We start from the raw sequence: 16,209 nt of genomic DNA, 5'->3' as shown, positions 1-16,209 counted from the left end.
TTACTCGCATAGGGCATTACTTACATAGAAGAAAATAGTGCTTCAGACAAATTAACACGTTTTCACTAATGTACCAGTCGACTAATTACGTTAACGCACGTATAGCCATATAACAATTGAAGCTAGAGATTTCATGAGGCACATACGCTTATAACGAATTTTTAAACTAGCACTATCTTTGAGATGAGTGCAGTCAAACTGGCGGTAAGAACTACACTGTTATTCCACTTACCGTTATCACAAAAAGTTTTTTAATGTAATGTAACAGAAAAGTTACTGAAACATCAGAGCATTTTTGCATATTACCATCTCGTAATTTTTCTAATCATCACAATAAAACTAATTATGATTCTGCTTTCACTTCAAATTTTCGGAACTCTCATCTCAAAACTGCTCTAATTAACAGAATTGATTCTAAGAGGATACGGCTATCGAAATGACCAGCTTCAATTCGCAAATTCTAGTATGTGCCTTAAGTAGCTAGTTTGAATAATTTAGCGAACGTTAGTTAACTGTTTAAATATCCTCTTGAGTTCCGAGTTGTATTAATGTTTACAGATTTTTGTGAGCTTTTCAGAAACTGATTTTTACGTTACAGAGACAAAAAGTGAATTTAATTTTTCATAATTATCGGGTGCTTTTGCACAGCATGATGTCCAATATATTGGTCACTGGAACTCTACCCGGTCATTCTTGTGGTAGTGGATATGCAGTAGCAAAGGGCAAACTTAATATTGCAAATGGCTTCAAAAGTGCAAAATCTGTTCAATAATGGAAATTTCATTACAGAAAAAGAACGAGCGATAATGTGTGAGGAATAGAACTTACTTTTTCGGCGGTTGCCATAGAAAGCCGTGCTGTTGAATGCCGCCATTGCAAACGCCCCTGGTGGCCAAACTACTCATGCATGTTTAACAAAAATATATAGGTGGCGCTAGTAGGTGTCTAAAATATTGGACAATCCGGTTTTAGGGGCTAAAACATGCTGCTGCCTGGGTAGTGACGGAGTATTTGATGTCCAATATATTGGTGAAATACCCCATAGTTGGCACTCAGGAGGATATAGTTTTTTTTATTTCTCATGAAATAATGTCCGCCACTCAGGGCCATGTATCGCAGTATTTGTCAAAGACGATACAATATTTGCAAAAGGCAATATTTGCCAAAGACATGCCAAAGACGATTTTTGATAAATTGTTTGCTATAAAAAGCTATATTCATATAGCTGAGGTATCTCGCAATGTGAGCCTTGAATACACTTGCATGGGCGATGCTTTTGTAATACGGCAAAGATAAAAAATTGCTTCGATTATTCACGTACATGCCCCGAGGGTGTTGCACAAGGGAGTGGAATGCATAAAAAACGAATGTGTATAACACAGAAAGGCGGCAGTACAGGAAACAAAAGTAGCGCAGCATTGCTGCAATACAGAAAACAAAAACATAAAAAGATAACTATGCTGCAGCAAAATGCTGATTACTAAAAATACACAAGATATTCAATAGACGATTTAAACAAGCCAGCGTCGGTAATTGCGGCATTCGAAGTGGTCAGGTGCTTCCAATCATTACTTGTCTTAGCAATTAATGAGTAGAATTATGAGTTAGTCCGAGAAAACAAGACGCCTACTTTATGAAGGTAATCTTTACGGGATGAAATCTACTCTGGCTGATGGAAGGACTTCCATCTGATAATTTTATGTGATAGAGAGCTAACCGAGACACTTTCTTTCGTAAGGGAAGAAGAGAAAGGTTCAAACTAGTTTTAATGGCAGACACACTAGACAGAAAAGAGTAGTGGTGAAGTACGAATATCGCGCTTAGATTTTGCCCTGATTACAAAGTTTGCATGAGAGACAAAAGACCAAGGTCCCACACCGAGCATGCATATTCAAGTTTTTGGCGTGTCAGCGATTAATAGAGTAGAAGTTTTAATAAGATGGTGCTATAGATAAATTGTGGCTTAAACACCCAGCATACGATTGTCATTATTGACAATAAAGTTAATATGTGTATGGAAGAACAGAATATTGGTTATGAAAACATCTTCGGAATCATCAAAACAATGCCAGGGTGTCCTCCTCGTATACTGAACACAAACAAAGGCCGAGACTTCCAAACAAAGGAAATAGATTTTTATGCATACGGCATAATGCGAATCAATGAAATACAAAACAGTCAACTACATGCGCGTTGTTCATAGTAATTTCTTTGGGTTTTTTTTCGGCAGGACACCATTGTGAACACTAAATATGAAAGCAAGGCGACACTTCACTCACTAGCAATTAACATCTTTAAAAATATTCGGCAATATCTCGGCTTGCGTTTATTCGCGACACTCGTCTCAACCTCAGTGTCCTCGACGCTAGTTACGCGCAAAAGAAAATAAAGAAGCGAAAACTCGTGTTGCTTCTGTGACCAGCACTAACCTTCCGGCTGACTATTCTGAAGCCACGTCTCCGTGTGTTCGTGAATCGCGTTCACAGACATTACGCACCTTTTCCATTTGTCATGTGTGCTCCAGGCCAAGTCCATTTAAGAGTGACGATAGGCGTTCTGTCCTTCTGAACGTGCCCACCGGCACTCCGAAAGTTAGAGATTCTGGCAGGAGGAACATCAGCCTCGTGTAGGTTACTGGCGACCCTGAATGAACCACCAGTTGCGACCCTTTGGAATGGGGGCGTGGGCTCAATGTCTTCCAAAAGGTCATCGGCCGGTGTGTAGTTTGCTGGCACCGGCTCGAAGGCGCTGATGTTTATTTGTGGCAATCCCTCTGGAAGCCACATAGCGAACGTGTTACTGTATTGTCCACATAGCGCAGTAATAGTACCATAGCATTTACCACATAGCAGCCGCATTATCCACAAACAACCAGTTCAAATAGCGTCTGCTAAGCTGATCGCTTCGGGAATGCATGCGCGAGGCCCCAGAGCAAAACACCACAAATACTCAGGTCACGCTGATACAGGCAAGGACTATCATTCCTTGTGCTACTTTTTGCGGCGTAACTGCTAACCTCCAGTCGCTCGAAATTTTTCGTGGCATGCTAACCCAAGAAACCGCAAACTCAAAAAGGGTTTGTGTCGGTGTTTTCACGTAACAAAACTATGTTATTTTCTCCTATATACGAATTACAATTTGATGATGTCATGTGCGCAGGTTGTGTACAAGTCGTACGAGTTTTTTGACACATTATACTTCGAGAAATTCAATTTCTCCTATCTCTGCAAAAATGAAGACGAATGACGATGGACCTCAAACGGCAGCTCCAAAAGGGCATTGTATTTCAGCTCATGAGTAACAGCATTGTTTTCTCGTATATTAATATAACAACGCGAAGCTACAGTGTCTGCAGCTTGTGCATAAGTCGTACCTTACGCATTTTCCGACGCTATTTGCCTTTAAACACAAATTTTGTTCAATAAGGCATTTGCGATTGGTGGATGGCCTAGAAGAATGATGATGTACGCTGCACTTTCGCGCATGCGCGTGCCCGCATGACGCACGACGCCTGTGGTGGTGGTGGTGCTTGCGCAACGTTTTTTGACGTCTGGTGGGTGACGTCTGGTGTCTAACATAGACACCAGCTTCGCTGTACAGGGTGGAATGGAGGCGGACGTTTTTTTTCATGACCATAGCTCATGCACGCTGATGATATCTATTTAGGCTTAGCGAGTTTAGGTGTTGTCAGAAAAAAAAAGTCATCTCATCCCCTAGTGGTTCACATTTATCGAAGACATGTCTGCTTGAGCGAGTTGGGGTTCAGAGTGGCGCGGAGTAATTGCGCACGGCGCTCTATCGCGTCACCCCTCGGGTGACGGGATTACGAGGAGCGTGCGACTGCTTACAATGATTCGCCCACTATCTTTTGGGCCGCCCAACACATTCCGGCTGCACGTACTAATGGGATGCCTTTAGGCTGCACTATCTGCGGATTTCCCCTCGAAAGAGGCGCAAACATACCCGATAAGAAAAAGGAAGCGTTCTCGCTTATGTAGGCCTTGTTTTTAAATGACACCATAAAACACGTAAAAAAATTTACATTTATTTTCACAGAATTAAGTAGACAAACCTGGCATTGCGCTTGTCGTCCCACTGCGTATAGTGTAATGGATAACGCTTGCACCCGACAGTGATTTGTGTGCTGTCGTATTGCACAACCCATCTCTCTGCTTCTCGGCCCCACAAGGCCCCTACGGGCCGCGGAGTTTACGCTGACGCTTTCTCCTTAATTAAAACAAGAGTGTGCTTTCATTCCACGAAGCTGATTCCGCAGAGCGATTATATGTCATTTCTGTTGTGAAGTTAGAAAAAAAAAAGAACGATGAAAGAAACATGGCTCGTAAAAAGCTGCAAAATAAGTAGCGTTTCACTTCCTGGTCTTCCAGCGCAGCTATGTAGCCCGGATAAATGGTATCAATAATAAGCGGCTGGGGCGGCTTATTTGAGTGCCACCCATACTGCTTGCGCTAAATCACATTTAAAGGCCATCTTACTCGAAGCCCTCACAATTTACGCAAGTTATAAATGATAAATTGGGTCATACTGTCAACACGATAAATCCAACAGGTGACTGTACCCCAGACGCCACTGTCTACAAATCTTGAACGCCGCATGCTTTTCGCATTTACTAAAGAGACTATTACCCAGGACTTTTTCTGACCAATTACCGTAACACTGCATATGCTGTTGATTATATTCTCGGTAGAAGACATTGTTAATTATGAAAAAAAGCTATCTCTCTCTCTCTACTTTCGTAGGTGGGGACGAGATCAACTGACAGCTGCTGAATGAGTGCTAAACATATTAGACCGAGAATTCCGAGTAATTTGTTGTCACTGTTAATTGTTTGTTGTTACATTACGAGACTATTGGAAAGGAGAAAACGTCGTTGCAGTTGTTCAAACAGTGAATAATGACTCCCATTTTTATTTAGCTCCACATTTTATTAAGCTGTGTGCCATGCAGAATAATTAAACTTCTCATATATTCTCATATTAACTTGTTTCACTCGGTAATTGACATTCACCCTTGTCAACGCTGATTAGGTAAGGAGCTTTCTTGTAAAGCACCGTTAGCAATCTTGCTCCATGTCTTGTCACGTTAACTTTGATAATAACTTTGAAACGGATGCCATCTATTTTAGGTACGATGAAGACTTGGATAGAAACTAGTGTGAATGCTTGCTAATTACATTGCTATAGTGGAACCTATATACGTTGTAATTTGAATAGATAAATTATGAGCAAATTGTTATTGCCATTAACAAGTCGTACAAACTGGGTTCTCTGAGTCATCGCTTTACTGACATGCACATATGTCTAGCGGGCCGAAACAGTCTTTGAGCGAGCTGTAGATACTGACAGTAGAAACAATAGGCTTAGAAATGCCGGAGAGATATGAGCGCTGATTTCAAATATATTCTGCAAGAATAACCAGTTAAATCGCGGGCTGTTTTCCTCCTAAATGTCGAGCTGCAACAATACATTGTTCAAGAAGATACAACCCAAAATTTATTTCCAGTACCACGGTTGTTATGCATTTTATTATCAGGTACGGCACATATTCCGAGCAAGTATCTGAGTTTTCTCAAGGTAATATACAGCTTAGAAAAAGCTCAGCTGTGCATTGCATGGGTAACACGGCATGGTAAGGGTTATTGTCTTAAAACTGCCAGCGTTCATCATCCGGAAAATCTTGCGTAAAAACTACGCCCCTCGCCACACATATCAAAATAGCTAGGACATCTGGAACCTATTCAATACATATAAAGTAATCATAGTTTTGTCGCTTTAAAGTAGTCTAAAGGCGGTCTGGATGTGTGCATATGCGCAGAAATACATGCTGTGTTTTCAGATCAGTGCTTTTTTTAATATAAATAATGATAAATGCATGTTCTGGAATCTGAAATCGCACTTCTTGCGCATGACTGCGTAATGTATCGCAATATCACTAATGCTAAGGACAAAATTCGAATGCAAAGAAATAATAACAAAAGTAATTATTGGTTCACGTGATTGTGCACGCAATTAAACATAAAGAAAAGTGCTTTCATGGAATTTGTTGGATAAAAGCAAGATCCTCCGACTTGTTAAACCATTTTTTGGGTGATAGGTTTGGCGGAGGCATGGAATACAAGTTTTGAAAGCTTGAGAGCGCAAAGTAGACTTGCTTTATTCAAAAGTAAAAACAGGTTCACCGAGTTGCAGTGGTGGCGCTTCAGTCGGGCAGCCGCTTCGCTTACAAGAAAGAGCAGGGACAATTCCCGCCAACGCGAGGCAAACTGGATTTCCGGAGCAAGTGGCGATGGCCCGCACGGCGGGGACAACGAAGAGATGCACGGTCGCTGAAAGAGCTCCCCCTCCTCCCCCGTAGAATGCCAGAAGCTTAAGAGTGAATGGCGGAATGAATGAAGAGTTAATCAGGTTAATCAACATAGGCCGGTTTCACGAGGTCGCACGACACTCTCTCTTTCATGCCGCGAACGTCAATCTTCAAGGTCTTCTCTAAATGCGAAACCACACGAAAGGGGCATTCATAGGAAGCAGTCAATAGTGGTTTGATTAAGTCACGTCGTGGAAGACGTGCGAGATGTGTCCATCGTCAGCAAACTAAACACAGGCTGCCAGCAATATAGCCTCCCCATGTTCTGTGTGGCAACTGGCGAAGTGCTTGGCTGGGGGGGGGGGGGGGCGAAGAACTGGCTTACCCATAGAGCATCATCATCCTTGGTTGTTATCAGTTCTAATAGCACTCGAGGTAGCCTTTCCACTGCGGGAAGGGCGCAGTCCACGCCAGCAAGCCCCCAAGAGCGCCCAGCCGAATCTCGAATAACCGCTGGCGCTCCGAGTCACTTTGTCCTCCCCTTCTTCGACTGCTGGCTCCGTTGCCAAAGTTCTCATACCATCCGCTGCTGTCTGTCGAGCGTGGCGGTGAATGACGCCTTCAGTGTTCGGTGGAGTCGCTCGGCGATGCCGTTGCTCTCCGGGTGGTGATCCGTGATCTTATGAATGCGCGTGCCGAGCAGTATCGCGAGGGCAAAAAATAGAGAGCTTTGGAATTGTCGGCCTCTGCCCGTAGCCACACGAAGAGGATGACCATGCCGACCCAACTACGTAACAAGAAATGCTTCCGCCACTATTTCGACCGTGATTTCATGCAGAGGCGTCGCCTCAGGTCACCTTGAGTACCGGTTGACACACGTGAGGAGGCATCTCAAAACTTCGCAGGGTGGAAGAGGCCCCACCAAGTCTAAGTGCTCATGATCGTATCGGCACTCTGGTGGTGAAAACGGCGGCACAACTGAATGCACATACCGGGTCACTTTTACGGTTTGACAGGCCTGGCAGCTTCTTGCCCAGCTTCAAACAACTTTGTTGATCCCTGGTCAGACTTACCAGATACGCATTGACTCAAATATTGAACGCCGAAACTGATGGGACAAGTGCGAGCGAGGAACTGCCTGCAATGTATCGCAAGTGACCAATGTTGTTTTCTATGGAAACGCCTCATCCGCAAGCTGGAGTGACGAACCTTTTTCCCGCCACTGGCGCAGCTCGCCGTCCTGCTGCTCAGTGGAGGCTAGAGCTTCGAAATCCACAGGGTCAGCAGGCACAGCGCTGATCCGTGACAGTGCGTGAGCTGCCTGGTTTTCTGTCCCAAAGATATGGGGGATATCAGTAAAAAATTCGGAGATAAAGGAAAGTTGCCGAAGCTCACGTGCTGAGCACGAGGAAATATTGTTCTTGAATATGAAGGCTAACGGCCTGGGGTCAGTCGGAATGTAAAACCTACAGCCCTCAAGAAATAACGGGAATGATTGACAACGCATTAGATGGCCAACATGTCCTTCGCGAAGGTGCTGTAGCGAGCTTCTTTATGTTTGAGACGCTTTGCGAAGAAGCCCAGTGGTCTCCAGTCTGTGCCATCATGCTGCTGCAGTATTGCGCGCACTGCCGTTGTCGATGCTTCTATCATAAGGCTAGCTGGCACATCGGGCAAGGCATGACTCAGCAACACTGCAGTCGCCAACTGCGTCTTGGCTTCCTGGAAGGAGTGTTCGTGCTTCGAGGACCAGAGGAAGGTAAGCGTCGTTTTTGGGGGGAGGTCGCGACGGAGCACGTTGGTAAGTGGTTGAAGAACTTGCGGACAGTTTGGACAGTTTGGTTAGGAGCCAGTGAAAATTTATGAGCGTCGGAAACTCGCGCAACCTTTGAAAAGGTTGGAGAGGGGCAGTCCTCTATTGCGCGCACCCGTGATTCTTAGTGCCGTGATGGGCCTTGGTATGAAATGCGATTGTAGAGAAACTCCAGGGCTTCAACTTCGAAAATGCATTTCTGGGGCTTTAAGAACAGGCTGTGTTAATCCAGTCGCTCAAATAGAAGGCGAAGGTGTTTTTTGTGCTCTTCGCCTGTACGACTCGTAAAGACAATGTCGTCAAAGTATACAAAAATGAACGTGAGTCCGCGCTTAACCTCTTCAGTGAACCTTCGAAAAGTTTCCGCCGCATTCTTCTGGTAGTGACGCATACGGCAAAAGTCAAATAGGCCAAATGAAGTAGTGATTGCTGTCCTCAGAGTATCGCTCGGCTCGACAGGAATTTGGTGCTACGCGTTCATCAAAAAAATCTTGCTGTATAACTTGGCTCCTCCGAGATGAGCGCCGAAGTCATGTATGTGGGGAAGGGAATATTGATCTGGAGTAGTGATGACATTTGAACCTCGGTAATCAGCACAAGGCCGTCAATCGCCACTGTCCTGCTTTGGAGCCTGATAGAGAGGGGAAGACCGATTGCTGGAGGAAGGACGGATAACCCCGAGCTGAAGCGTGCGTTCGAACTCACGGCAGGCAACTTCCAACCTCCTTTGCGCTAGCCTCCATGGCCGGGCGGCGACAGGTGGGCCGTTGGTGGTGATACGATGCGTCACCTTGTGTTTCGCGGCAGTGCATCGTTTCGGGGCTTCGTGAGTTGCGGGGACCCAGCAAATATTTCATCTTACGTTGACAGCAGCGGAAATGTGCAGATGTCAGATGAGGTGGACTGTAGACCAAGTAAATCGAGGGATGTGACGTTATCCTTCAGGCGCCAATCGCGAACACTGGCATCTAGGTTGAAATGGCTGAGGAAGTCCGTTCCCAGTAAGGCAAAGCGGACGTCGGCGATCACAAACACCCATCTGTTCAAGCACCAGAGTTGGATGTCTAGTGTTCTTTACCGGAATCCATACGACACGAACACAGTGTTACTACTGAGTGTGCGGAGCGTGGGTGCGGATTTGCCGCGTTGGCGATCTGCAGCTGTGGTGGGAACGATAGACAGCTCGGCTCCGGTGTCGACAGGAAAGGAGGTCCGGTGATGCGGCCGACCACGAAGAATAGGCGGCTTGCGCGAGGGCTGATGACAAATGCCGCCGTTAGCGACTGGCCGGTGCATTTCGAGTCCATGAACAGGGCCAGATTCAGAGAATTGCTTGTTCGCGAAAGCGATGGAGGCGCGAGCACAACTGTGGCGGCGAGTCACTAGGATGCGCTGCGAGACTGTGAAGGCGAATGGTTGCGCCGAAGTTGGTTGCCAGTATTGCCGCCCGTTGTCAGCTTCTCCCACGCACTGGTAAGGCGGTTGACTGTTTCCTCCAGCTGCGTGAGTCGATCCCTTGGCTCTGGTACTCACGCAGCTGCGATAGAAGATTTGAAATCTACTTATGCGGTCAGCGACTTCAGCTAGCCGATCAAGACCAGTCTAGACGGAACTCGCCAATACCATGCGTGGGGTCTGTGAGGGGCGTTGCAAGAAGCGCTGGCACAAAATTGGAAGCTGCAGCTGTGGTTTGCGGAGTGCTCCCTCAGTAACTTACGCAACCCGTACGCGAGTTGTGACGGTCGTTGGTCGCCGAGTTTCTCGAAGAGGAGCTGTTGAGGCCTACTCTATTGCGGTGGCTCTAGGCGGTGCAGGACCGTGCGTTTCAGGTATTCGTATGCTGTGGCTGAAGGCGTATTCGTTAGCCAGTCGTCTATAACATCGGCGATGACCCGTGCTATAGACAACGGAATAGATTTGAAGTAATGATCCGGAGTTGATCGAAAAAGGGCCTCTACTTGCATAACCCAAGCGTCAGCATTCTTGGGCCAAAAACTGGGAAGCTGAAGCTCTGCGGCGGTGACAGGAGACGTAACCATGGCGTCATCTGTATCAGCAGGAATAGGAACAGCATCGTACATGGCTAGTATTCCAAAAAAAACTAACCTAAACGTCCTTTGACACCACTTGTTGGAAGCTTTGTTTAGCGGAGGCAAGGAATGCACGTTTTGAGAGCTTGAGAACGGAGAATCGACTGGCTTTATTCAAAAGTGAATTCAGGATTGTTGAAGGGCAGTGTGGCGCCCCAGTAGGGCAGCCGCTTCTGTTGCAAGAAAGAGGAGATGTTACTGACCCCTACGGCAGAGCAAACTGGATTTCCGGAGCACTGTTGGGGCAACTACGGGGCGGATGGTCGCTGTACATTAATGATATGATGATAAGAGTGGGCATGCGAGCAGCACTAGTTGTACTATGCCTCATGCGCAACTTTTCTTTGCTCCACAGATTTTCCTGATGCTGGCCCTTGTTTCACCATCTGCGCCCATCCAAACGTGCCCTACCATGGGCGAACGCGTCGATGCTGTCCAAGATCAAGAGCCCGTCACCGGCACGTGTGGCCTCCATAATCTTCCAACCTTCCTGGATGTACCCCTTGATGGACACCGCATCGTTTCTGGGACGACGTCACTGGTTGATTCACCGCCCTTTCCCAGCCCCTTCAAAAGCAGCTTGCTGATGAAATACTCCTTCAGTGGGCATGCGAGCAGCACTAGTTGCACTATGCCTCATGCGCAACTTTTCTTCGCTCCACAGATTTTCCTGATGCTGGCCCTTTTTTCACCATCTGCGCCCATCCAAACGTGCCCTACCATGGGCGAATGCGTCGATGCTGTCCAACATCAAGAGCCCGTCACCGGCACGTGTGGCCTCCATAATCTTCCATCCTTCCTGGATGTACCGCTAGATGGACACCGCATCATTTCTGGGACGACGTCACTGGTTGATTCACCGCCCTTTCCCAGTCCCTTCAAAAGCAGCTTGCTGATGAACTACTCCTTCAGTGGGCATGCGAGCAGCACTAGTTGCACTATGCCTCATGCGCAACTTTTCTTCGCTCCACAGGTGCGTAACAATTTGACCCTGTATGCTAAACGGAGTGATAGTCGCTCACTTTTGCTGCTCCCATGCCCACTTGTCTTATATGCTACTATGTGTGATTGTTGCGACGTGGCGCTGTTGTTGTTGCAATGCGGTGATGTCGAGGAAAACCCGGGGCCTCCAAGGGTGCAGAGGTCTGCTCAAGATGACTCTGCGTCGAGTAGTCTTCCCGAATCCCAGTCGGATCAAATGAGTACAGTGCTATTAATGCTAAAAGACATAAAGAAGTCTACAGTCGAGCTTGCCAAAGGTCAGTCCGAATTGAAATCGGATATGAAGGATGTGAAAGCCAGCCAAAACGCAATCTAAGGCAAGCTAACTGATGTTTTCCGCCGTCTCGAATCACTTGAGAAAAAATCTGAAGCCTTAGACACATTTTCCAAAGATATCGCCATACTTCAAGAGAGCACTGAACGGTCAAAAAAGCAGCAGGACGCCATAGCCTCGCGCTTAGACGACTTGGAAGACATGTCAAGGCGGAATAACTTGATTTTTCACGGCATACGCGATTCCCTTGAGTCATGGCTGCAAACTGAACAAAAAACCGTGGATGCCCTGTCGTCAGCTATGGGAAATGCCTTGCCACCAAACTCAGTTGAACGGGCGCATCGAATCGGGACTTTTTCAAACACAAAAATCGTCCGGTTATAATGAAACTAACAAATTTCAAAATTAAGGAGAGCATACTTTCGTCGCGCAGCCAGCTTAAAAATAGTAACATTTCAGTAACTGAGGACTTCTCGCTTGCGACAAGGCTCGCTCAAAAAAAGCTTTTCGAATTTGGTAAAAACCAACCTAATTCCCCCTCATTTAAACTACGTTTTAACAATCTTTTCATTGATAATCAGTGTTTTATGTATGATTCAACAACTGACAGCGTTAAGCAAGTTAAAAGTAGTGTTCCAGATCACGCAAGCGCACCTGACAATCTGCGTCATCATCCTGCTACATAGCAATGTGCAAAGGGCAATGGCGTATCTTTAACACCACAAGTCTCCGTGCTTGTTGCAAACGCTCGAAGTGTGTTTCGCAAACGCGTGGAACTAAAATCGCTCATCGATAGCTGTAATGCTGGTATCATTGCATTAACAGAAACGTGGCTACAACCCCATGTGCAAGATTGTGAAATCTTTGACTTGTCTCGATTTCACACTTTCCGTTGCGATCGCACTAATCGCATAGGCGGAGGCGTACTACTCGCTATTTCAAAATCCCTGCAAGGTCATCAAGTCCACTTATACTGTAACCTGGAAGTTGTGTGCGCGTGCGTCGATATCGGTTACCGTAAAATTACGATTGTTGTCTGCTACCGCTCTCCATCCTACCCATCCACTTTCACCACTGAGCTTCACGATGTGCTTAACACCCTTACTTTGCGGCATCCTTCGAACCCCATCATATTATTGGGGGATTTCAATTTCCCCAACATATGCTGGACTACTGAACCTCCGCACTGTTATCCATTTTCTTCGCAAAGTAACGACTTTCTTGATCTCTGCTCTTTGTTTTCCCTAACACAATTAGTATTAGAACCAACGAGGATCTCGGAAAGCGCCGCTAACCTCCTTGACTTAATATTGTGCTCTCATCCTGACATAGTTACCAATGTTTCATGCTTACCGGGCTTAAGCGATCACCTGGGTCTTTCTTTCTACATATTATCTCCTGTGATAAAACCAATTGTTGAAAAAAAATAATTTACCACTACGATAGGGCAAACTTTGACGATATTAATATTCATCTAGCTAATTTTCTTGATCCTTTCCTAAGCCAATTTGATGATCGCACGGTTGATGAGAACTGGACCGTTTTCAAAAATAAGATACATGAGCTCACCGACAAGTTTATTCCATCAAGTGTAATATGCTGCAATGTTAAGATCGTTCAATTCCAAGTTAAAAAGGCTTTCAAACCGAAAAAAACGACTGTATCGAATAGCCAATAAAAGTTCACTGGCATCGAAATGGGACGCTTATAAGGAGGCAAACAGTACTTACACAGAAGCCATTAAACGTGCCAAAAAGACATTCCAAGTACACACTTTGCCCACAATGCTTGCTAATGACCCTAAAAGGTTTAGGCGTGTTATTAACCCTTCCAAAGATAATTCAATCACGTTGATTGATTCCAACGGTTCACCGGTACCCGAAGATGTATGTCCCCATATCCTTAACTCTGTGTTCTGTAACAACTTTACTGTATGTAGTAACCCTGTGCTTCCAACGCTCGAGTCTTGCAATTACCTACCTATGGACTTTATTATCATTGAACCTCTTGGGGTCGAAAATGTAATTAAAGGTCTTAAGTTGTCATCAAGTCCTGGTGCTGATTTGTTTAACGCGAAATTCCTGAAAAATACTATTGTTTATTCATCTGTTCTGCTTTCGAAAATTTTTCAGCAATCCTTAGATACCCATCGACTACCTACAGATTGGAAGGTCGGGAAGGTGGTCCCACTTTATAAGTCCGGTAGCAAACATTCGCCACTCAACTACCGCCCCATTTCCCTCACAAGCATTCCTTGCAAGGTTCTTGGACATATTCTGTACTCACATTTAGCTAAGCACTTACACAATAATTCATTTTTTACAAAAGCACAACATGGTTTCCGAAAATACTTGTCATGTGAAACCCAACTTCTTTCTTTTACTCACAGCCTTCATCTTATTTTCGACAAAGGTTCTTTCGCAGACTGTTTTCTTTGATTTCGCCAAGGCCTTCGACAAAGTATGCCATAAATTACTTCTATTTAAACTTCGTAAACTTAATCTTGATCCTCACCTGTTTGCATGGCTTGAACTTTTTCTCTTTAATCGGTCACAGTATGTTGTGGTTGAAAGTCATATGTCCTCATCTAATCCTGTAGACTCTGTTGTGCCCCAAGGATCTGTTATAGGCCCTCTTCTTTTTTTAATTTACATTAACGACTTACCCAATGACGTTTGTTCTAACATTTACCTTTTCGCAGATGACTGTGTTATCCTCCGTGAAATCTCGGACAAATCTGATAACAAATTCTTACAAGACGATATAAACGCTATCTCTAACTGGTGTGACGTATGGTTAATGCAACTTAACCTAAGTAAATGAAAATGTATGCGTGTAACTCGCAGCCATATTCCTCCACCGAACTATTACCTTAATGATACTCCCCTGGAGGTCGTAACCTCGTATAAATACCTAGGCGTCCACATAACCTCATCACTTTCGTGGTCGTTGCACATCGATAACGTAATTAACAATACTAATCGCATGCTAGGTTATCTTCGCCGAAACTTTTCTTCTGCTCCTACATCATTAAAATTAATTCTATACAAAACACTTATTAGGAGTAAAATGGAGTACGCTTCATCCATCTGGGACCCGCACCTCGGAACCCTTACTCAATCACTCGAACTAATCCAAAACAATGCCGTACGTTTCATTCACAGCAACTACAGCCGTACATCAAGCGTAACTGCCATGAAAAACTCTTTGCTGCTTGCTCCTCTCTCAGCCTGGCGTAAGTGCTTTCGCCTTGCTTTATTTCATGAACTATATTTCCACAATTCGTACCTACGCGATAATCTAATATCACCTCCTACCTACATTTCCTCTCGCATCGACCATAGCCACAAGGTTGGAATCATTCAGTGCCGCACCAGAGCCTGTAACGAATCATTCATTCCTAGGACCTCTCAGGAATGGAACCACCTTCCCGGCGCAGTTGTCGCAATCAAGGACAACTCAAAGTTTGGTTCGGCATTATCAGACATCATTACTCCCGGATGCAATTAACTAACCACATTTGTTGTTTATTGCTGCTTTGTTTATTTATTTGTGTATATTTTTTTTACCCACTCCCCTCTGTAATACTTCGGTCTTGCGGGTACAATAAAATAAAATAAATAAATATGGCAATAGCTAGGCTATCACACTATAAATATCTAAGAACATACACATACTTTCAATTGGCGGCGTCATGTCGACTACGTAATAGTTAAAGCAGGCCAGATACTGAGGTTTCTTCTCTGAATTGCAGATACGTTTATTTGCACTTCTAAGGAGGTACTTTATTAGACATTCGTGAGGTCGCCCCCTTGAGTACGCATGGTTTTTTGGGACCTACCAATATGGAAGACGTCGCTAAGTTTTAAAGGGTGCATAATTTGCCAACTTGCTTTGTCGCTGGACAATACGACAGAAACCTTAGTGCCACCCGTGCAAAAGAGGCTGTGAAATCACATAGCTTAGACCATCGTCGTCGTGCAGTTCACCTGAAAGTTTTCTAAAATATCTACTGCTCTGTTGCTGGCATCCACAGGGGCGAGTACCTGAGGGAACCTACACAGCGAGGTGACCTCGAGCAGAGAGTACGCGAATACTCCTGTAAAACGGAATCATTTATTATTTCGTTCCTTTCGACAACGATTCGCAAGTGGAACCGGTTGCCTCTTTCGATTGTAGTGGTTTCTTTTAATGATGATTTCTTTTACTTGGTTAAGTAGCTGATTCGATTAGCTGTATGTTCTGCTTGCCGTGAATGATTGACATTTTTTGCAGTGCCACTTTGCGTTTGTTGATTGACATATAATATTTTTCGATAGTTCTCACTTACATTTTAATTTTTACTTGTCTGCACTTTTGTTCCGTTGAATCACTTGCTAATGTGATGTTAACTCCATCTGAATGATGTGTATGTAACTAATTTCCCCTTCCCTATCTGTTTATAACGCCTGTTGGCGATATGGGCACGACCTCAATAAATGAGTATGAGGCCCTCACCCCACTTGTATCAAACATTAGGTAAAAATCAGTGCTAAGAAGACAGACGCTCTACAAAACAAGCGCAACTCAAAAACCGATGTTATCAACAATGCATCACACATAAAAACGTTCAATAACACGAACAGCATTTGATCGTATATAAAACATTTGTAGAGGCTTGCGGCAGCACGTAAATTGTAAGCAGCAGGTCCCGTGTTAAGAATATA

General features: G+C 44.8%; 1 protein-coding gene across 2 annotated transcripts in view; it reads right to left on the bottom strand.

Moving 5' to 3' along the window:
- LOC135897119 (calcium-activated chloride channel regulator 1-like) overlaps window positions 1-16,209 on the bottom strand; it is a 182,516-nt gene that overhangs the window by 19,714 nt on the left and 146,593 nt on the right. The window contains exon 14 of one of the 2 annotated variants that reach the window (XM_065425684.1): window positions 2,498-2,773. The exons of the other annotated variant lie outside the window; for it this stretch is intronic. Coding sequence (XP_065281756.1) covers window positions 2,498-2,773 — 276 coding nt within the window. The remainder of the gene's footprint in view (window positions 1-2,497; window positions 2,774-16,209) is intronic. 2 annotated transcript variants of the gene reach the window in all.

The sequence above is a fragment of the Dermacentor albipictus genome, chromosome 6 (genome assembly GCF_038994185.2).
Source record: "Dermacentor albipictus isolate Rhodes 1998 colony chromosome 6, USDA_Dalb.pri_finalv2, whole genome shotgun sequence".
NCBI classification, from domain to species: domain Eukaryota; kingdom Metazoa; phylum Arthropoda; class Arachnida; order Ixodida; family Ixodidae; genus Dermacentor; species Dermacentor albipictus.
The sequence above is the reverse complement of the archived record's forward strand: the minus strand, read 5'-3'. Positions and strand labels throughout refer to the sequence as shown.